This window comes from Anabrus simplex, chromosome 1 (assembly GCF_040414725.1).
Source record: "Anabrus simplex isolate iqAnaSimp1 chromosome 1, ASM4041472v1, whole genome shotgun sequence".
NCBI classification, from domain to species: Eukaryota; Metazoa; Arthropoda; class Insecta; order Orthoptera; family Tettigoniidae; genus Anabrus; species Anabrus simplex.
The window spans coordinates 824,605,688-824,629,806 of record NC_090265.1 but is presented as its reverse complement, the minus strand read 5'-3'; the positions used below and the strand labels follow the sequence as shown (position 1 = coordinate 824,629,806).

Genomic DNA, 24,119 nt, shown 5'->3' with positions numbered 1-24,119 from the left:
CAAGGGCTTGACAAATTGCTTTTCTTCTACGAGGTTGGCCAGCTCCTGCTGACTGTGATTGGTTGTTGTAAGTATTGATCGGCTGAGTGATCAATGTGCTCCCTTCTGGTGGCGCTTGACGAAGGTGGCTGTTGAGAAGGTAGGTTAACAGACTCGGTACTTGGTTCTGGCTGCTAAGAGTCTTGGTGGTGAGAGAGCTGTAGTCCTGGGCAATTGAGAATTGCTTGCACGGTGCGATGTTGCTCTCTCCGTGTCTCCGGTGTGTGCGCGAGTCCGAGTGATTGTGTATACACCACAGACAGAGAACAAAAACTAGGATATTGAGGAATTCTAGAAAATGAGATAATTTATGTGGAAGTGATTATAATGGGAGACTTAAAGGCACAGGTGGGAAATGAAAGTTAAGGAAAAGAATTAACTGGACCAAATGGATGTGGGAAAAAGAATGAAGAAGGAGAGAAACTAGTTGAGTTTTGTGAGAGGAATGGAATGATTGTTAGCAACACATGGTTTTGGAAGAAACAAAGACAAAGACAAAGTCATCTCCATACAGGCCATGAAGACCCTTGGAGGAATGGAAGGTAAAGGCTTCCACCATTGTTAACTGCGGCACGTGATGGGGTAGAGTGGTTAGCTCTACACCCGGCTGCCTTTGCCCCCAGGAATTAACCTGGTACTCATTTTTGGTGTAGGCTGAGTGAGCCTCAGGGCCGTATGCACCTCTGGAAGTGGAAATCTCGTTTCTTAAATTTTACGACTTCCTGATGGGGATTTGAACCCACGTCCTTCCGGGCGAACCGAACACGCCTTTACCGCCTCGGCCAGGCAGCCTCTTTTGGAAGAAACACACCAGGAAAATTACAAGATGTGGCTGGGAGTGACACAAGAATAAAATCAGTATTTGATTACAGTACTTTCCGGTGGAAAGGACAAACCACAGACAGTTGAAGGATGCAACAGCTTTACCAGAAGGAGCATTTTATGGAGATCGTAGAATTGTACCAGCAAAAATGAGAGTGGGGAAAAATGGAAAAACGAAAGGAAGATATCAAAGTGTAAAATAAAAGTGTGGAAATTAAAAGATAAGAATGTACAGGAAAAATATGTGGAGAGACTGAAACAACAAATTCCAGTTACTGAAGTAGGAAATGTGGAAGATGAATGGTTCAACTTCAAAAGGGCATTTTTAAGTGGGGCAAAGAGTGCTTGAGGTAGAACATTGATGAGATAGTGGAATGAGAAGGTGAGAGAAGCAGTGAAAGGAAAGAAAAAAAGCATGTCAAGAACAGAATAGAGATAAAAAAGAAGAAAGCAAAATGATCTTGATAATAAAAGAAAATGTAAGAAATTAGTAAGAGAAGAAAAGTTGGGAAGAATTTACACAAAAGATGGAAATGGATGGAGCTGGCAGTAAATGAATGGAAGTATATGAAGTAATAGCGAAGAGTTTATACAAAGCTAATGAAAGAGGTCGAATTAGTAGAACATAAAATGAAAATGTGGAAGTCACCAGGGATGGATGAAATTAGTATGGAAATGATAAAAGCTACTGGATCTGTTGGACAACAATGGGTGTAGAGATTGCTAAAGTACATATGGAAGCAGAAACATGTGCCAGAAAACTGGGGAAAGGGAATAATAATACCAGTCTTTAAGAAGGGGTACAAAAACGTGTGTGACAACTATAGAGGAATCACACTTGTATCACAAGTGGCAAAAGTACTGGAAAAAAATCTGAGAGGAAAATGAGAAAAAAGAAAAAAAGTAGAAGGAGGGTTGCAAGAGGAACAGTATGGTTTTATAAGTAGAAGATCTACAGCGGACCCCGATCTTCAGCACGAGGCAATTAATGGAAAAGAATTGGGAATATGGAAATGATAATGACATAGATCTGACAAAGACATATGATAGTGTTCCCAGGGAGAAGGTTTGGGAAACCATGGTCAAGAGACTGGGCACACAAACTGTAAAAATGACACAAGCAATGTATAAAAACTGTGTCATCAGATAGATCCCGTATGCAAAGACAAAATGGTTTAGAAATGAAACTGGACTAAGACAGGGGAGTGTACTGTTGCCCCTTTTGTTTATAATGGTTATGGACAAAATTGTAAAGGAGATTAGGAAGAATATGGGAATAGGGAGATGAAGTTATTACTATTTGCAGATGACAAACCTCCAGGCATCCCATGGCTTGATAATGTTCTTCCAAACTTTGTACATCCTGCTGTCTATGTGAGTGACTTTAGCAGCCACCACACCCAATGGGGATTCAGATCAAATAACCTTTGTGGAGAGAAACTTACTGAATGGTCAGCTGAGACCTGGACAATGACAAGTAGGGAAGAGAATAAAATTCAAGTCAGCAAAATGAAATACCTAAGAAGTATGATAGGAATAACAAGGAAAGACAGACTGAAACAAAAGATGTTAGCACGACCGACTGCATCCCTCGCTGCGCTCCTTATACTGGCCTTAACAATCGCCTGTGAAACCCAGCATAAAGCTGTAATTGGAAAGTTTCACCATAATGCTGCTGGAGCGCTGGCCTCCTACCCACTGACAGGAAGCTGTATACCGCAAATTGCCGCATTTCCAGTTTTATTTATATGGTTTTGCTGTCGTAAATATTGGCAATGTGTTTGCAATGAGGTGCTTGTTGGCTTGATATTGAGAACTGATAGTTATGCGCTAGCGAGTTCAGTTTTTTTATTGTGTAGTGTAGTGATTATATATTTTTAAAATTGTGTCTACAATTTTTTTTTTTGGTTGCTATTTGCTTAACATCACACCGACACAGATATGTCTTATGGCGACGATGGGATACGAAAGGCCTAGGAAGGAGAAGGAAGCAGCTGTGGCCTTAATTAAGGTACAGCCCCGGCATTTGCCTGGTGTGAAAATGGGAAACCATGGAAAACCATCTTCAGGGCTGCCGACAGTGGGGCTCGAACCCACTATCTCCCGATTACTGGATACTGGCCTCACTTAAGCAACTGCAGCTATCGAGCTCGGTTCTACAAATCTTGGAATTTGTGACATTCTTGTGCACCTTTTTGTACTTCGAGCAGAAATTTTATGAAAACAAGAACAAAGTGATTTCTCGCTGTAACTTCGTCCTAAACAAGAATTTTTAATTAATGCACTAATTCGCTTTTTAAATGGTGTGGTGATTTGCTTTTCTTTAACTGTGTTTGGAAATATTCAAAAATGTATTGCTGTGTGCCTTTTTTGTATTCCGAACAGGAATAAAAGAGCAAAGGGACACTATAATTTCAAGAATTCTCTGTAGACCAGGACAAAACTACGGAGTGGTTAAAAGCAGTTAGCACTCTCATCTTAGTTTTCCGTTTCTATTTTGAGTATTTACCTTCTTTCTTTCTTACTCTGTTTACCCCTCCAGGGTTGGCTTTTCTCTTGGACTCAGTGAGGGATCCCACCTCTACCACCTCAAAGGTAGTGTCCTGGAGCGTGAGACTGCGGGTCAGGGGATACAACTGGGAAGGATGACCAGTCCCTCGCCCAGGCGGCCGCAACTGCTATGCTGAACAGGGGCCTTGTGTTGGGGATGGGAAGATTGGAAGGCATAGACAAGGAAGAGGGAAGGAAGTGGCTGTGGCCTTTAGTTACCATCCTGGCATTTACTTGGAGGAGAAGTGGGAAACTATGGAAAACCACTTTGAGGATGTCTGAGGTGGGAATTGATCCCCCCCACTCTACTCAGTTGACCTCCCAAGGCTTTTGAAATTTCGTGGCAGGGCCAGGAATCAAACCCAGGCCTCCAGGAGTAGCAGCTAATCATGGTAATAAGGTATTTTTACCAATGAATTTTCTTTCATTAAATAATCCTTTAGGCAGTGTCGTATTTGCCATATGACAGCAACACAACACATTTTTATCCAAGATAATCTGAACTTTAACATTTAAATATTGACAAGTAAGAATCACTACTGCTATGGCGGTAAGGCCAACGTATGTAGTGTTGTTACCTGAGCAATGAATAGTTTACAATTTATTTACTCAAAATACTTTTCTCTCACTGAATTTTTATTTAAAATTCTTCTTCTTCTTTTTTTGCTATTTGTTTTACGTTGCAACAACACATATAGGTCTTATGACGCCAATGGAACAGGAAAAGGCTAGTAGTGGGAAGGACCCAGCCATGGTCTTAATTAAGGTACAGCCTGATGTGAAAATGGGAAACCACAGAAAACCATCTTCAGGGCTGCCGACAGTAGGGTTCGAACCCACTATCTCTCGGATGAAAGCACACAGCTCACAGCTGCACACCGCGTGGCCAACTTGTTCCACCCTACTGCATTTCAAGTAAAAATTATTGTCTGAATTTAGTACAGCCAACTCGCCCGGTATTTAATATTCTAGTGAAAGGTATGAGTGAAATGTAATCTGAAGCTATATATATATTGAAATTAACATTTAAACATGTTTGAGTCAAAATATTTATGTTATGCATACAACGAATATGGAAAAAGTAAGACTTTTAAGTTTTGCCCAGCCCCCCCTTCCTGAGAACTTGATGATGATGATGATGCTTGTTGTTTTAAGGGGCCTAACATCGAAGGTCATCAGCCCCCTTCCTGAGAACAGCGCTTGAAGAATTTTAAAACTCTAATTGAACAATGACTCTTAATCTCAAGATTAACATCAGAAGACAAAAGTATTGTGATAAGTTCTGCTATGTATCTAAATGCCATGATAATAAAAACGATTACTATTATTCCTCAGAGTTAAGGAACATCAGTTGGACTACTCCATCCTCCGCAGTTTCATTTCACGACATCATTTCGGAAAATATCAACAAAAGTAACCTTTAGGATTAATCATTTTAATAGTATTAACCTATGTAACATTGTCCATAACTCTAAATTACAATAAACCGGCAATCGAAGTCAATATATTTTCCATAAAGAAGTATGCCTTTCTACTGCAAATAGGCAGGCCGCCAACGCCACGTGTCGAGCTGTGTAACTACTCCAATTACAGTGCGTGGATCCGATTGTCAAGGCCAGGAAGGAGCTAGCTAGAGCGACGCATCAAGTCGGCCGTGATGTTAGAAAGTAGGTTGTAATGGGAAACCTAAATGAGAGAACTGCTAGGAGGAAATTAAGATGATTTGGATGAGTAAATAGGATGGAGGAGAAAAGAATACCAAAATGGAGATGTTGAAGGGAAAGTGAGTGAGAGGGAGACCTACTACCACCGAGCTCGATAGCTGTAGTCGCTTAAGTGCGGCCAGTATCCAGTATTCAGGAGATAGTAGGTTCGAACCCCACTGTCGGCAGCCCTGAAGATGGTTTTCCATGGTTTCCCATTTTCACACCAGGCAAATGCTGGGGCTGTACCTTAATTAAGGCCACGGCCGCTTCCTTCCCACTCCTAGCCCCTCCCTGTCCCATTGTTGCCATAAGACCTATCTGTGTCAGTGCGACGTAAAGCAACTAGCAAAAAAAAAAAAAAGACCTACTACCAGATGGATCGATTCAATAAAGAGGAGTGCAAGGAGGAGGAGAAGAAGAAGAAGAACAAGAAGAAGAAGAAGATACATGGATTGGAAAAAAATGATGGAAGAGGAATTGTGGAAGGAGAGAGGAAGGTGGAGAGGTGCCGTAAATGCCCCGACCCAGCAGGAGCTGGATAAGGGGAAAGGAGGATGATGCAGTATTGGCTTTCTGTGTTTATTTGATGCAGAGTGCCATGCTGATAGGGTGTGCATTGTACAGCCTATGGATTAGTGTCAATGTGGCAACTTGCTGAGGCTTGAGTGGTGTTGCTGCACTGTCATACAATAATGACCTACTGATCAGTTATCTATTTTCAGAAGGAAAGGTACAGAGGCAGTGAGTTTCATTGCTGAAAGGGAATATTTCACTCATCCTGAAGAAAAACAGATAAGTAACTTTTTTCCAATTTTTTTAATTTTTGCAGTAACCTACTAACTTCAGTGCTCTCCAGCCTCTGACACTAACAAAATAAGTCATTTCTTCATAATATTGAAGAAATAGCCAAGTTTTACTTCCAGAATACAAAACAATCCCTGGGAAGAATTAGATAGGTTGAGTTTTCTTTTCTGAATGTTGTTATTAAAAGTGGCTTCAACCAGATAAGTCAGTTTGTCTTGTGTGTAAGTACTTTTTCTATTGTTATTGTCAGTCTTGAGTCAATTGTAAATGTATTATTGGTAGTGAATTTCCTGCGCTGCCTTTGTTAATGAGAAATTTTAAATCTTACTATTGCACCCTACGGGTCAGGGTGACCACAGTATTTTTCCCAACTAGTCAGTTACATATCTCAGGGTATTCATGCCTCCAGAAAAATGGTTAATTTTTCTATGTTTTGGTTTAACGTGCGTTCAAAGAGAAAATAATGACACCATATGTGGTCCAGCATTACGTAATTCAACGCTCAGTAGTGGATTTCGCGTGCGCAAACTTCAGTCAACCTTTCGACAAACACATCTGCATAACGAGAACCTTACTCACTAAGTATAACTACAGACTACCATTACAAATGAAAACTCATTCCATTCTATAAAAAAATCAATCAAGAAACACATTTATTAAATTATCAAGACTTGCGAAAGAAATGGTTAATGTCAAATATTGCTCATGATCTTCCAATTGTCAACCTAATAAATAAATATTCTAATTCCTAAATCAAATATTCTAAGTCAGCGCTGGCTTATTCCTAAACTAAGTTTTCATATCTTAACATTCTGGGTCGCGTATTCCTGAAATGAATTGTTGCTTTGTTTCATCTTCCTATTAAAATTTACATCTGGTCATTTAAGTATACAGTATATCATAGTCTTCTGATCACGGTCAAAATTCGGTATATCAGTAAATTATTCCATCATTCACGGTGTTAATTATACACCCTCATCAAAAATACAATCATTACATTGTTCAAATTATCGTGGAAGTGAACTGAATATGAATAGAAGTGATCTGAATACTAATATCAGTGACCTAAGTTACATTGAAAATTATCTGAGTTCGTTGGTGCAGACTACAGTGAAGAAAATGAAATATTGAATGATGCACTAAGCTTCTCGGTCCAATTGCCACTTAAGTATGGCTCCTAGCTAAATATTCGCTCTAATAATATTTCAGATTAATAAAGCATCAATGATATCCTACGTAAATCTCAAATAATTTCCCTACTCTAGCTATATAATTTCTTATGTAACGTATTCCAGTTCAATATGCACGTAGCCAATAAGCATTTTTTCATATATGGATGTGCAAGTGCCTACATTAAGATATTTCAACACTACATTACCATACTAGTTACATCCTAGTTTGATCTTCCACGCCATTAACATTCATTCAGAATACGACACAGTCATGCATTCATATACCCATCACCGGTTGTTATAATAGTCAAACCACTTTCACACTTCATTAAAATATGCGTAATTTTATTGTCCATACCTTGCTATAGTTCCTCCCTGGGGCATACTTATATTCCGTAGTCGCTTTACTTGTGCTCCTATATCGCACATTATATATATATATATACCGGGTGGTACAGCTGCCCCTATTCACGCAGTTTTATGCAACCCGCAGATTATAGTCGAACCTAAAAATATTGACCTTGACTACTCACTACAATGTCTGCTCTTACAACGCTTTCCATAATTTGTTTATTTGTGTCAAGCAAATCAGCATTAATGATAAAATACCGATTGATGGTAAAGAATCGTGAAAATTATGTGTCGCAGAAACGTCCTGTACAGAGAATATTATTGGTGAATGACTAGAAGTAGCAGCAACACAACAGAGCTAAACAGCAACTCGTGACAGCCGAGCTTGCTAAAAGTTAGAGGAGAGTACCGGTGTTCGTTAGTAGGCGGTTCGAGTCCTGTGTACGACGAATATTTTTATTGAGTTGTTGATGTTCGTGAGAGTCGTGTTGTTGACGACAAATCTAAATCATGATCAGTTCTCATATTGCAGGTACTCAGCTATGTTTGTGTTTTAAGGAGCTCTTAAAAGAGCTATTTGCAGTAAAGTGAGATTGTACCGACAGCGGTGCGATGGGCTTATGCATGGCCATTCGATTAATGAAGCAAATGTTGAAAATGACCACCTGCTTCATTAATGCACATCTGAACACGGTGGAGGAGAGACATTCTTGCTTGCTGCAACATATGTGGTGGAATCTGCCTGCAGGCTTCCGTGATGAGCCACCGTAAATGATTCGGGCTCTCAGGCTCCTGCTCATAGACTCTTTCCTTTAAATAACCCCAGAGGAAAAAGTCGAGTGGAGTAAGGTCAGGTGATCTAGCCGGCCATGTGACCGGACCCCCTCGTCCAATCCATCGTCCAGGATATGTCCTATGCAAGTGGTTCCGTACTGCCAACGACCAGTGTGGGGGAGCTCCATCCTGCTGGAATCACATCCGTAACCGTGTCATAAGGGGCACATCCTCCAATAAGAGTGTGAGGTACTCACGAAGAAACTCTAGATAGCATCGTCCCGTGAGGTTTCCTTCTAAGAAATATGGTCCAATTATCTTGTCACCTAGTATCCCGCACCACACGTTGACGCCCCATTGTACCTGAAATCAAGCTCCCCTGATCCAGTGAGGATTTTCAACGCTCCATTAATGGAAGTTGTGACGATTAACAGTTCCGTTGTTGTGAAATCTGGATTCATCACTAAAGAGAATGTCCATTAAGAAATTCGCATCAGCTTCAACTCTTTGTAATATCCATTGCGAAAATTATATCCGTTTTGGAAAGTCATCTCCGTGAAGTTCCTGGTGCAGCTGTTGATGGAAAAGGTGGAATTTATGGCGGTGCAATATTCGCAGTACAGATACATGACTGATGTTCAGTTCATTTCCTATGGCCCGTGAGCTTGTGTGCGGGTTGTATGCAATTGCATTTTGAACAGCTTCGTCGTTATTTTCAGACGTCACTGGAGCATCCCGAACGGGGGGTAATGTATGAAATGACCCCGTTGCACGCAACCGTCTTTCAACACGTCGAAATGTATCTGCAGTTGGCAGCCTTCGTCCAGGAAATCGTTCTTGATACAAGCGTCTGGCTTCCCGTGCATTTTGCCTTGCTTCTCCATAAAGTAGTACCATATTCACATAATCATCCCGTGAATACATAATGTTTGCTTTCGTGCTAACCGTACAGTACGCGCTCACACGTTGCTGCTAGGATTACGATATGATGTTCCATGTGCCCTACGTATGAAGTGTAGACCGCTGTTAGTTGGTCTTCGAGTCGAACGTGCGCAGTTGCTTGGTTGAATGGGTGGGTCAGAATGTTGACAACACATGCACTGCGCTTCATTCCCTGTAGTCGTTTGCCATATGGAAGTCGCATGTTATTATTCCTTTTGTATGTATGCTTTCTTTGTAAAGGTGGCAAATTACTTTTGAGACTTAATAACGTTAAATATTTATTACGAATGGCCTTACAAGTATAATATAAAAATAAAATTGAAAAGCTCGTAACTAGATTCGAACTCTAAATGCCTCTAACATATCGTATGCTCGCTGCAATTGGTGCCATGTAGCCACTGCAGGCGACAAAGAATTGGTCTCGGCTATCACTTCTGCTGTACAGCATTTGCGTGCCACAGATTATAAACTACAGTGCAAAACACATTTCTATCAATTTCGATGTGATGAGACTGTACAAAATGGTGGTGCATTGACATGTCTGTAATTGGTCTTACCCTATCACGTTTTCTATGATACCACGACCGTCCTTTCTATCAAAAGAAAATGGCCTCTTGGACCAATCAGGTGCGCAATTCTCTACCGACAGCTATAGGTGTGTTTATGGTTTGTACAGTATAGTAACATTTTGTAAAAATTAGTAGAGTATTGGACACCGCTCTACATAAAATGGTACAGTGTTTTTGAGATGTACCTCACTTACTGCCTCTTGTACCATTTTTCCATTGTGCGGAGAAGTCTACATTGGGTTAACTGCACATAACATTGCTGTAAGGTGTTGCGCAAGATGGGACTAAGAGGCATTTACATCCTAGCTGGTTGCATATATTCGGGAAAAAATAGGGGCAGCTGTACCACCCGGTATATACGTTTTACTTCCTGTTAATCTGCGCAATAATACATTTAAAGTATCATATATACTTCATTATTTCATTACTAACCTTCGTTTCAACCCATATTTAATTCATTTAACATCTATAATTATCGCGTTTAACCTCCAATATTAATTAAACACAACGATACGTATCACTCCAATAGCACAGAATTTGTTCCTCAAAACGCATTTTGTCATACAATTTAACATATAACCCCAAATTCAGTATCTATTTTTTTTTTTCAATATAATAACACAGCAAAGAGTATGGTAATTTAACTTAACCAATTCAAACATGCGTCCCTCTGTGACATAAACTGGGTTTGACTGGTATTACATCATTCATGGATCTTTCTAACTAACCGGGATTCTATGAAACATATGTTACACTACGTCACACTTTTAAATCGTATTCTTACTTCCTTGGATAAGATGATATAATAAATACGTTACCAATCTGTCACGAGATATCGTCTTAAATATTTCACACTGCACTTTCTTGTATTCACTGCACACTTAATTATCTCACGTTTAGGCTATTCAGATCTATTGCATATACTGGTAATACTCTACATAAGAAATTATACTACTTAATACTATTACTTAGCTCACCATTCAATATCTCGGGCCTTAGTTGCTCTTCGGTCTGGTCACAGGCCTTGGATTGAGAACTGGGCAGGTTCTCCATCACTGGTATCTCGGGTAGAGTGACCTCCTCCACACGGGTCGGGTGGTTTTAACTGCCAGGATGACATCTCCCTCCAGGATGGTCTATGCCGATTTAGCGAGCCATTATCTGTTCAGGAACACAGTAGACAATATCCATCGATACTGGAAAATGTCAATTCATCATGGTTCTGAGAAGTATATATGTATTTTTATAATGATTGCCTCTTTATTTAGGCTATCGTTGCTATTATTTCCACTTAATATAGCTCAATTTCAAGCTGTCGCGACTCAATCAACTTCTTGTTTCCGAATGATTTTGCGTCTAAGTATTTTGACGACCTTTTCGAAATTTCTGGATTTTATTTCCTCTTTACTGTATTTCAACGTTTATCTCTTCGTTTTCTTCAATATTACCGACCTCTGAGCTTAAAATTCACGTTAGATACTGCAAATCTTGCTTATTTTTTTAGAGCAATGTTCAGGAAGTCTTATCCTTACGAGGTCAATTTTTTAAGTCAGTTTTTATAACAATCCGATTGACCCTTCTTATTTTTTAAAACAATTCTATCGATTCTACACCATTGTACACCGCCTTCATAGTGGTAGGTTTAAGTTAGTCATGGCCTTCTGACATATATAAGTATCGATATCCTACTACACATTTCTTTGCCTTGGCTGGCCTCTATCTTCCGTAGGTGCCATTTTGTAATACGTCCAGTAAATGCATCGGGTACACTATCTAACAATCATCATCATCATTTCTTCACTCCAGCAAGCCGGGTGCGGTTGTGTATGAGCCTCATCCAGTATGTCCTATCCATCCACAAATGCTGCTCATATATGCGACACCAGTTCACATATCTAATTTCAAGGTCCTTCATTATCGGTTTTTCCCAAACATCACGAGATCTTCCTCTTGGTCTCTTCCCAGGAACATTGTGGTGAAAGTATGTTCGAGGAGTCCTGTGAGGGTTCATTCTTTTCATATGACCATACCATTGCAATCTCTTCACTTCTAGAGTCTCCAGCAAGGTTCTTTCCAATCCAAGCTGTTGTCAGATATCCACATTCCTTATTTTATCCATTTTTGTTTTTTGTAGACAAGAACGGAGGAACTTCATTTCAGTTGCCTGAAGACGACTCTTTTTTGGTCCAGTAAGTGTTGCTGCTTCCAGGCCATATGTCAATATAGGTTCTAGATATATTTTGTACAAGCTGATCTTGGAAACTAACGGAAATGTTTCATCCCAAAGTATTTGACAAACAGTGTGATGGAATTTGGAAGCTTTCTGTATTTTGTTACTAATCTCTTGATGTATGGTATTGTCTGATGACAGAACACTACCTAAATACTGGAAGTTGTTGACAATATACATCTCCTCATCTCCAATTCTTAGACGAACAGTGGAGAGTTTCTACTCATCACCAAGCCAACTGTCTTTGTTTTGCTGATTTTGAGACCTAAGGTCGTAAAAGCTTCTAGATCTAGTCTAGTTTGTACTTCTGCTTCTGTCTCACCCCATGCCATTACATCATCAGCAAAAAACCAGAGCATTAGTTGTTGGATCCTTTCTCTTAACTGCTTTTGAATTTTCATCCATTATGATTATGAAGAGAAGTGGTGAAAGACAACTTCCTTGCTGGATTCCACTCTTAGTTTCAAACCAACCTGACCTTCCGTCCTGGACCTAACACTTGGTTTCATCACATAATCGTTGTACTCGTGCTATGATATCATCGGGCACTTTCTTATGCCTCAAACATTCCCATATCTGCCTGCGTGGTACATGGTGATATGCTTTCTCGATGTCCAGAAAAAAAGTTATAAGTGTTTTATCTTTCTCCCAATACTTCTCATAGAGCATTTTGGTGGCAAAAATGAGGTCTATAGTTGATCTATGAGGTCTAAATCCATGTTGTTCCTCCTCAAGTGTAGGTTCAACATAGTTTCTAATCCTGCTCTCAAGGATGGATTTGTAGATTTTGAGGCCATGTGACAGCAGAGTTATACCTCTGGGTACATTTCTTTCTATCACCGTTTTTTAACAATGGGATGATAACTCCTTGCTTCCAGTCATTGGGTATTACATTCTTTTTCCAGATTCTATTTAGTACCCTGTCTATCCACTGTTGTCCTACCCCTCCTAGTGCTTTGATCATCTCAACATTTAATTCATCTGATCCAGTTGATGTGTTGTTTTACAGCTTAGATATTGCTGTCTCTACTTCCAACCATGTCAGACCAGTGGTATTTGTGCTGCCAAAATCATAAGGTTCATCGTCTAATGGAGTGATGGAGTGACATTTTCATAACAGTTCAGCAAAGTTTCAAACTGCCTTTGGAACTCCTGTGATATTTTGGTATTATCCCTAGTCACCTCACCATTGGGAAGTTCTACAGATTGGATAGATTCATTTTGAATTGTTCTATTCTTAACAATACTGTATAACAGTTTTTTATTTCCATCCTGCATTATTTTGGTAGCCAGATCTTCCTTGCATTTTTGCTTTTCAGCTACAACCAACTGTTTGACCTGTAATTTTTTCTTTCTGACAATACAAAGTGAAATTATTTAAGCAAATTTACTACCACTTGGGTTTTGACTGATCCACATAAACATTTATAAGCTTGACCATAATGGCCACCAATGGCCCGTATTTACTTAAATTACTGTTATTAATTACTTAAAGGTCCACCTTGTCAATACATTTCAAAATCAAACATATATACTAAATACATCAAATACATAAATATACACTGACTGAGCAAATGTCATGGGATAGCGGAGCACTGATGCATGTGGTCTGCGCACCACATGCCCCCTGTGCCAGCAGCAGTTGTATAGGAGACCTTGTGAGCAGTGGCTGTGCATGTGACAGGTGTAACATGGAATGTGGTCGTGAGCTGACACCGTTTGAATGGGTTTTGGTGGTCGGTGCCCGACGGATAGGAAGTGCGATTTCGGCTTCACATGATCAACCGTGTCCAGGGTGTATTGTGAATGGTTGAATGCAGGTGTCACCATCCACAACAGACGAACAACCGGCTGTCCAGCCACCCTCGAATACCGTGTCCAGCGACATCTGAGACGGATTGTCAATAGTGACAGACGGGCAACCATGCAACAAATCACGGCTCAGACCACATGAAGTGATGGATCCCGCCTGCCTCGAAGGTGTGGTCCAGGGCGCTGGTGTCTCTGTTATGGTCTGGGGTGCATTTTCCTGGTAAGGAATGGGCCCCCTAGTTGTTCTGGAAGAGACTTTGAATGGTACGTGGTATGTTGAGCTGCTCGGAGACCATCTCCACCCATTTTTGGCCTTCCAGCGCCCAGACGGTTCTGTGGTGTTTCAAGGTTCAAGGTTTCAAGGTGATAACGCGCCGCCACATCGCTCCCACATCGCTCCCACATCGCCCTGGAATGGTTCCAGGAACATACAGCGGAGGTCCAACGACTTCCATGGCCACCCAGGAGCCCAGATATGAACCCTTTTGAGCATATCTGGGATGTCCTGGAACGTAGGCTCCGTGCCATGGATCCTGCACCCACGAACAGACCAGCATTGGCGGCCGCTCTGCAAACGATTTGCTGTCAGCTGCATCCAGAGGACTACCATCGACTTGTCGACTCACTTCTACGGCATCTCACTGCAGTTCGCAGGGCCAGAGGAGGCCCCACACGCTATTAGGTGACTATCCCACGACATTTGCTAAGTCAGTATATATAAGTACATGTTTTGAGAATAAATATTCTCTTCTTCAGCTTACCCTGGAGAGGGTGCCTAAAAATAACCCTGTAAGGAAGTGCGCACGGTGTTTTAGACCAGGTCAGGAAAAAATAGCATAAATTAAGCAAAAACTATTTTTAATGTTACAAAATTAGTAAATTTTGAACCAACTTGTAAATAATGTTCAAAGGTATTTTAACAATACAACAATTGGAAGTTAAACAAGTGATATTCATTCTGTGTCTTCACTTTATTCTTATCTTTCCATACCGCACCAAACACATATCACTGCTGAGTATTCTTGGCAGATATTCGCTGGTATATACGGCAGTCTTGGTTTTCTGCTCTTTTTTCAATACATCAAACATCTTCCAGGTCCTTCTAGTTCTTGGGCAATCCCAACATTTGGTAAATGTTCCTTTTCTAAAAGTCTTTAGATTTCTTTTTCCCTATTTATATCCATGATGTGTTGGACTTCAGTACATACAAAGGCACTATTTTACATGAAATTAAATAAAACTGACATGTTCTTGCTATATTAACTTTAAGAGTAAAATAAAACCTAACTCATGAACACGCATACATCATGAGGTGCGCCAGGAGTTTTAGACCGGGTCGTCAAACAATACACTCGGGCTGAAACTAGGAGCGTGAGGGGTGAATTGTTTGCGCACACTGATAGTGGATGAATCCATTGTAAGGTACTGAGTGGATAGAAGCTAGTGGCCAGCTACGTTAAGAACTATAAACATTCATCACTGAACCCGGTCGAAAAGACCGTGATGCACCCTCCACAGGGTTAAAATTATATGCTTGTAAAAGACCTTATTTAATAATTTTATGTCCTAACATAAAACTGGTTAAAAACAACAATACAAAAGTTCAAACATGAATATCATTCATGTTATGTCCAGTGTCCTGTAAAGAGTTCATACGTGGTACTAAAATTGAGCTGGTTAACAATTAATGTTGTTGTGGTGTGGCATCTTGGACCTTTCTATAGTCCCAATGCCCTTCGTGGGTCTCAAGTTGTTGTACTTAAAATAAAGTTGAAACAGTATGGGTCTGCTTATACCAAATCAATTGTCTCAATGCATATAACAGAAGTGATTATATTCATATCTGAAGATCAAGCGTGCCAGGTTAAACTGAAGGCCTTACACATGTGTTGGCACTGTAAGCTCAATCGACTAGATAATTAGATAATTGTTAACCAATTCAATTTTAGTACCATATATGAACTCTTTACAAGACACTGGACATAACATGAATGATGTTCATATTTGAACTTTTAATATGTTTGTATTGTGTTGTTATTTTTAACCAGTTTTATGTTAGGACATCTTTTTTCTAAAAATACCTAATGTCTTTTACATGCATGTGATTTTAATCAGTAAGCTGAAGAAGTTAATTCTCAAAACATGTACTTTTACTGTATATATTTATGTATTTGATATATTCAGTATATATGATTTTGAATTGTATTGACAAGGTGGGTCTTTAAATAATTAATAACAGTAATCCACATAAGAAAATAATGTCTGGCCATTACAAGACAAGACCGTTTGACTTACGGTCCAAAGCAGATGACTCATTCATGTTTGAAATTAAACAAAATCACACCCAAACCAAATGGCAATATGGCTTTTAGTGCCAGGAGTGTCCGAGGACATGTTCGGCTCGCCAGGTGCAGGTCTTTCAATTTGACACCCATAGGCGACCTGCACGTCGTGATGAGGATGAAATGATGATGAAGACAACACATACACCCAGCCCCCATGCCAGAGAAATTAACCAATGGTGATTAAAATTCCCGACCCTGCCAAGAATCGAACCTGGGACCCCTGTGACCACAGGCCAGCATGCTAACCATTTAGCCATGGAGCTGGACAGTGCTTCCCCTGTAGAGTTTAATTTTTAAACTTATCTTGTAATTTCCTCGGATGAGTGATTTTATAGTGGCAATCATAACAAATCTTTGATCATACAAGTAGTTTAGAATATGTTTCACATTAATTTAATTTCATTAGGTATTCCATATAAAATTAGATTTGGTATTATACATTACATTTTACATTAAATAATATAAGTTAATTCAGTATATACATTACTATAACTATGTACAATGGAAGTGGAAAAATATATTTGACTTTTACAAATCGTCTTTGGTTTATACTTTAAGAGCGTTGGTTCAATTGCGTTTCCCCGTTTTGATTATGAAGTGTGTCAGGAGTAGATTGTCATCAGGATCATCTGGAAAAATAAGAGAATGATTATTGACAAAGCAAACATGGCAGATTAGCAAGTAACAATGAAAATGAAAACCTACAAGCTGTTTTCCAGTCATTGACCGGGTCAGGAATGTAATGAATGAAGCGGATATAGGCTATTAGTACAATGGGGTCGCCACTCCCAAAGTAGCAAGTAACAATAACAATGTTAAATTTCATTTATCAACAGAAAAGTACATCTTATCAGATTATAAAAAATTTAATTTTAATTTTGTGACAGGATACTGGATCCAAAACTGTTACATTATGTGTAGGCAATAAAATAATGAAAACACAAGCCTTTATAAATAATGAAGATGATGTCATTATTGAATATCCTTAAGAAATTTGGTTTACATCAGAAACTTATTAGCTTTATCGGAATCACCGAAGGAATCCCACTCGTGTCTGCTTTCGCATTTGCTGATGATATAGCAATAATCAGCAGAACCGAACAAGATGCAACAATTTTACTCATTTCAGTCATAAGTAGCTTCACAGAAATAGGTCTAAATATTAACCCACAAGAAAGTACATCTATCACCCTAAAGAAAGGAAAACTGATACTGGGAAAAATCACCACTCTTCAAGGATCTGTAATCCCATCAGTAACATCAAATAATGAATGGACCAAGTATTTAGAAATTGATTTCAATAATGAAATATCTCTTGAAGAACTAAAGTAATGAATATCCTAAATTCTGATTTAAACAATTTAATTAAAAGTACACTTTAAAACTGGAACAGAAAATTAAAATTATCAGTGATTTTCTTTGGCCAGGATAGATTATACCAACTACAGTGTGCAGTTATCCACCACTTTTTTTAAAGATCTGGACAAAATTATAAGAAGTTCGGTTAAAGAAATAATGATGCTACCTGATAATACACCAAACTCCATGTTATATAGTCAAAAAAATTCAGAGGTATGGGGCTACTCTGCACCGAATAGCAGGCTAATATTCAGCACTATAATATGTGCAGCCACTTACTGCATTATGTATGAAAATTTTCCGATGAACAGAACATGGCGCTCCATAAACTGAACGTTGATAAATAAAGTCTTCCCTCTAAAACGAATGGAAGAAAGTTCTGAGGGATAATGAGAGATCGATCTTTCCAGTTAAGGTGTCAATTGCCTCGTAAAAGGAGAGGAATGGTATTGTACGCCAATCAGCCGAAAGCAAACTCCTGGATGTCTTGCAAGTCACCTTTAACTTCATCCGAATACATAAATGCTATAAAAGTGTCGTGCAACCTGGCTGCAGTAAGATCGGTTCCCGGCAGAACTTTCAGCTCAACCTGTTGCTGCCAAAACTGTTACAATGAGACCGAACTGCTTGGACAAGAGCTGGGGTTCTGCAGGAGCATCGAATTACTGTGTAACAATTATCACCATCGAGTAAGGACATCAACTGCTCAAGACCTGAGACAGCGTGGATGGGAGGTGTACGAAGAAGTTCACTGCATCTCTACCGAAGACTCAAGGAGAAAAGTGGACATCATTGCCATCAATAAGAGAATAAAGCGAATGGTGTTAGATCCTACCATTCGCTTTGAGAGGGACCTGAAAACTCAGGATGTAAATCCAGAAAATCAAGCAATTTATACGTCATGTCTGCCGTATCTATCAGCCAAATATACTATTCCTCTTGGTTAATGGGTTGCTGGAGGCCTCCTGTTTGGATCCAGAGGTACCCTGCCGAAGAGCACCACCACTATCCTTCAAAATTTAAAAATTCCTTTTTACGACAGAGAAAATTTTATTACAGATCATAAGAGATTCTCTGCCAATTATACAGTTGTATATATACCTGAACTCATAATCTTGTTATGATGAATTTTCCAGAAAAATTATTATTTCATTATTATAATTACACACTTTATGGTCACCCTCACTGGAGGACGGATGATTTATTTTTTAATAAATCTTACTATTACAAAATTCAAAATTCAATTCAGAAATTAATTCTTTGAACCATTTGAAATTAAAACTGGACTTTGACAGGGGGTTGGCTCTCACCATTACTGTTTAATTGTGCTTTGGAGAAAGTCATGCGAGAATGGAATAGGACATGTCAACCAAACATAAAGATTGGCAAAACTTAATTGCTTAGCATTCACAGATGATCTTTCACTACTTGAAAATAATACAGATAAAGGTAAATTTCAAATAGAACTTGAAAAAATAGCAACTGAAGTTTGATTACAAATTTCATTTGAAAAAACAAAAATTATGCCAAACTTCAAAGCTGAAGCACCAGCTATTCTACTAAACAGTGTCAAAAATATTAAGATTGTAAATAAGCTTAAATATCTTGGTGAAATTATAACCTGAAACTCCAATGGGAAAGCATCAATAGAAGGTAGAACATTAAGACTATAACAGGCACAACGAATTACCTGACCAACATACAAGAAGAAATCTCTTTTGATGAATGCCAAATTTCAACATTACTATTCCGTCGTTAAGCCTGAAGCAACTAACACTAGTGAAACACTATTTAAATTGAACACCAAATCACCAACGGATGGACTGCAGAAGGTTGACAGAAGGTTTATCAGAACAATCATTAATAAAAATCACCAGGTAGAAGGACAATGAAGATTGTTGTCTAATGCAGCGGTATTCCAGGGAAGTGAGTCAATAATAGATACAATGAAAAGAAGAATTAAATTTTTTTCTGTCATATATCAAGATTAGATGAAACCAGGCTAAACAACTAATGTTATTTGACTACCTTTGGAACCTGAAATATTTGTCCTGAAAGAGTAAATTCATAATTCCAGTATAAATTGTCTGTTTTTGGAAATTATACATTTTGCAGCTAATTCCTTTCAGGTTCCCTATGGGAATCAGTATCTATATCATCTGATGGCCTAGGAGACATCAATTTTTGTAAAAGAGACCAAGTTTCTCATAGTGCATTGGCAATGACTGTCTCTCCAAGTAACCTATGCAGTGGCCTCCACTATAAGCACTAGCACTAGATGTGCTAGTTACCACCTAACAAGTCAAAATTGGCACAATGGGGCAAAACGCTGGCAACCAAGAATGTGTTAGCTGGAAAATTTATAATTTCCAATAATGGCCCATTTATATCGGAATTAACCCAATCGCACGCTCTCTTAGAAATCAGATTTAAATCATCCTCAACACGAGTAAGCCACCCGGATGGAATTACTGTGCACTGCTCTGGAATAAATGCCTTAAGTGGAACAGCAACCAGAATTTTCATGCACAGTTTTTAGTGAAGCATTCAAAATAATTGTACTCAACAACAATGATGTTAGAAGGAAGATTTTGTGTAGTAATCCCGAAACATTCGGGTATATGTACAGGCACTTTACACTACTCATTGTCTCTCGGAAAATTGCTATTTTTTTTTTTTTTGCTATTGGCTTTACGTCGCACCGACACAGATATGTCTTATAGCGATGATGGGACAGGAAAGGGCTAGGACTGGGAAGGAAGCGGCCGTGGCCTTAATTAAGGTACAGCCCCAGCATTTGCCTGGTGTGAAAATGGGAAACCACGGTAAACCATCTTCAGGGCTGCCGACAGTGGGGTTCGAACCCACTATCTCCCGAATACTGGATACTGGCCGCACTTAAGCGACTGCAGCTATCGAGCTCGGTATCGGAAAATTGATGCCTCAATCCAATATAATTGGATGAGAGGCTTACGAACACCTGGGACATCAGAATGCGGAGGGAGGCCTCATTAGTGTCAAACCACTTTTCACTGTCTTTTTCCATGTGGGTCCCATAATTGTTCCGTAGTGTAAATATCTGTTTCCCGTGCAATGGGGGAAATGATGGGTCCATAACCTCCAAGAATACAGACAACTCTGATACAGAATTATGTACATATATGAATCTGAGTTCCTCCTGATACCCCGGAAGAGCCTGTAAAGTGATGAATAATTAATTGGTTATCTCTATTACAAACCTACACCCAGTCACTGTTTAGGTTCTGCACGAGAGGCTTTAGGTACGATTTCACTGTCACTTTTATCAGATGAAGTGTCACTTTCACTTCAAATCTCTTCTTCAGTATTATCTCCAAATCTAAAACACTTTCAATTAACTCAGAAATAGTACTGCTGTTACTTGCTTATACTATGCCCAGTGTCATGGCTAGGAGAATGACCGACACCTGATGAAATGTTTGTGCTTTCAGAGGCTACATTTAGGCAATAAATAATAGTGCATGTTTCTAGAAGGAGAGCTGTAAACAAGCCACTTTCCTGTTCTATTCATAGAAGTTCACAAAAGGGAAATCCTTGTAGGGGTGATCAAAATATAAGTTAGTACATACGACTCGGTGCGGCACGTGAATGTCTCATCATTTGAACCTAAGGCCTGGCCAATGCTCGCATGAACGTCATGTCAAATGAATCAAATGGGTTAAGACTATTTCTTTGCAGAACATTCTCTGTTCGCTTAATACAGGTTTCACTGCACTGGATTGTTCAGCTGGGAAAAACTCATTATCACAATATGCTACTGATGAAAATATTTAACCCCTCTATGTGGAATGATGAGTAATTAGATTTCAGGTACTGTTATGCAATTACAGACTACTGACTTGATGGGTTAATAAGCTATGTTTGTAACTGGAATACTGTGTTCACTGAAATTACATTATAACCCTCTTCTCTTGTTTTGTTCTGTAAAACAACAAAATCAGTAATGACATATATCGAGGCAGTCATTTCTCATCTATCATACATGACTAGAGAAACCAAGGCAATCCTCCCCCTTGCACATACCTGTGGATTGTCCTCACAAAATCCTAGTTCCATGTCGTTATTTTAGTGGTCTATTTTCATATTAGGCTAGTTTGCTGTAATTTTTGATTTATGGAAGAAACTGAATGCATTCTTACCTCTTCTAGTGATAGAGGATTCCCTTTCATCTTTGTGTCCAGACTGTGGTACCTCTCTGAAAAGAAAGTACAAATATTTATGAAGATAGTTAAATATCAATAAAAATTGCTTGCTACAAACATAACAATTTTTTTTTTTCAGTCTGCCTTACGTCTGCTTATGGCAACAATGGGATAGTAAAGGGCTAGGAGTGGGAAGAAAGGGACCATGGCCTTAGTTAAGGTACAGCCACAGCATTTGCCTGGTGTGAAAATGGGAAACCATTTTAATATTAACCCGTGGTTACTCGTATGGTGAGCACGGCACTCATCTCCGTAGTATATTGCTTTTTGTTGGAATTTTACAAGACCTGTACTTCTGAAACTCCCTATACCTTTAAAGTGATTGTTAGCAAGAGGATGTGTTAGTCATTTCCATTATCTATGAAAACCAAGACCCTCAATCCATTATTAGGCGTGACAGTGCATGTTTGGTGAGTGGTGCGCTCAGTAGCGAGTAACAGTGCTACTCATATCGTGCGCATTGTAAAATGTCAAGGTTTGTCTTATGCTTGTGTTTAATGCAATTTTTTTTTACTATAATGGCATCCACTGATCAGATACCTTTGTGTTTGGGTGAAACGGTGGAGAAAGTGGACTTGAACAATGAAAGTGGTGGTAATGAAACAGATGAGGTTTACAAAAGTGATCATAACTCTGAAACAAAGTGTCTACAAGTTCTGAGGAAGAAGAGGCATTTCGTTGATTGAAAGCTGTATTCCATTCATTATAGGAAAGGATGGAATTACCAACTGGGGCCTCCATGGTTCCATGTTCAAACCCAAAATCAACATTTTCAAAGTGTTCCAGAAAAGATGCGAAAGGCAAAAGAAGTGATGACTGATTGCGTAAAAAATTTTCTCCCTATTAACATTATTTAGTTCATACTAAGCATACTCCTCCTATCTCAAATTTGCTTAAATTTAAGTATTCATGTTCCTAAATATATAACTTTTTGTCTAAATTTAAGCATTCATGATCTTGAATAAATTCTCTATCTACTCCTTAGTCCCATTTCTTGATATGGGTCGAGAATGAGGTGAAATGAATTTATATATCACTTGTTTTATGCCTGATGCCAACCTCTGTTGAGAAGCTAATGAACATGAAATTAATCATGGTGAATGAAACTGGGTGAGCAGATGAAAAGATTTGGTTGTGGCTAATTAATAGAAACTGTCCCTGCATGTGACTGGAAGTGTAAACAGGAAACCATAGAAAACCATTCTCAGGACAGCTGATGGTGGGATTCAAACTCACAGGTTTCCCGAATGCAGAGGTTGGCTCCTTAGCACTCTGCTCAGCCATGTTCCTAAATAAATAAATAAATATCTGAAATTGACGTATTAAAAATACCCTAATCCTAATACGATATTGGTTGGAGTGTGGAGGTCAACACCGACCCAACTTGATCTACACAAGCATAGGGCTGGAGGAAAGAGGACATCCTGGTATTCTCCGTGATGCAATATAACTGATCTTTTAAAAACTTCAGGAAACGTGACAGATTAGAACAACATCTAACTGTCTTCACAATTCTTTAAGTATTTCCTCCAGCCAACCAATATTGTATTAAATAATGTTGGACCCACACTTACTACTTAATTCATCCAAGTTTGAATCCATATTAAATTTTTAACAGATTTCCATTGTACTTGTTGATTACATTTTTAATATTGTAGCTATGTACATTTTAACATAAACTCCCATTACATTTGTTGACTGCATTTTATCTCGGATTTTTTTATGTATCACTGTTTTCGTTATATGTCTTTCTTCTTTATTATTTTCAAAATCAAATCAAATAAAAATCTCTTTATTTGCAAATGAGGTGTCTACCTTGGTGGCAAATGGTACACTAAAATACATTATTGTCAATCACTAAATTTAAAATTAACAAGAAAAGAAGAAAATTTTTCTAGAATACAATATTATACAATTTACGCTAAAAATTTTTTCTATTAAACACACAGCTCATCCTTAATAAATTTATATTGTTTACAAAATTCTAGTTATAATATCTCCTGTACTTACAAACATAGTCAACTCATATACAGTATGTGGAATTACATCAAATAATACTATACAACTGGTATAAGATTAAAATTTACATTGCATTTATTTACTTATTTATTTTTTACCCATTTTGGAACCTAAGTAGCATAACAACCTGCTGCGTCTTAACCAGAGCCCCTTTTGTCACCACTTTTCAGAGTTCCTGAAGGGCCTTCAATGCTGCTGATGATGATCTCTAAGCTAGGTCGAAACATGTCCTAGGTATTTTTTAAACAACTACCAGTATGTAACTTTTTAAACAGACCACTTATTAAATGGCAGAAGTGTGTTGAATAGGTGGACCTATAATTAAATTATTTTAAAATTTCAGCTTATATATTTGAAGTCAATACAGACCCGGAATGAAGTTCA

General features: G+C 38.7%; 1 protein-coding gene across 1 annotated transcript in view; it reads right to left on the bottom strand.

Annotated features, from left to right (window-relative positions):
* Positions 1-16,333: 16,333 nt before the first annotated feature.
* The window catches only part of LOC136873862 (calpain-9), a 1,061,895-nt gene continuing 1,054,109 nt past the window's right edge, over positions 16,334-24,119 (bottom strand). The window contains exons 16-17 of the mRNA XM_068227619.1: positions 21,654-21,709; positions 16,334-16,745 (exon numbers count right to left, since the gene is read on the bottom strand). Of these exons, the coding sequence (XP_068083720.1) occupies positions 16,719-16,745; positions 21,654-21,709 (83 nt within the window). The 3' untranslated portion in view covers positions 16,334-16,718. The remainder of the gene's footprint in view (positions 16,746-21,653; positions 21,710-24,119) is intronic.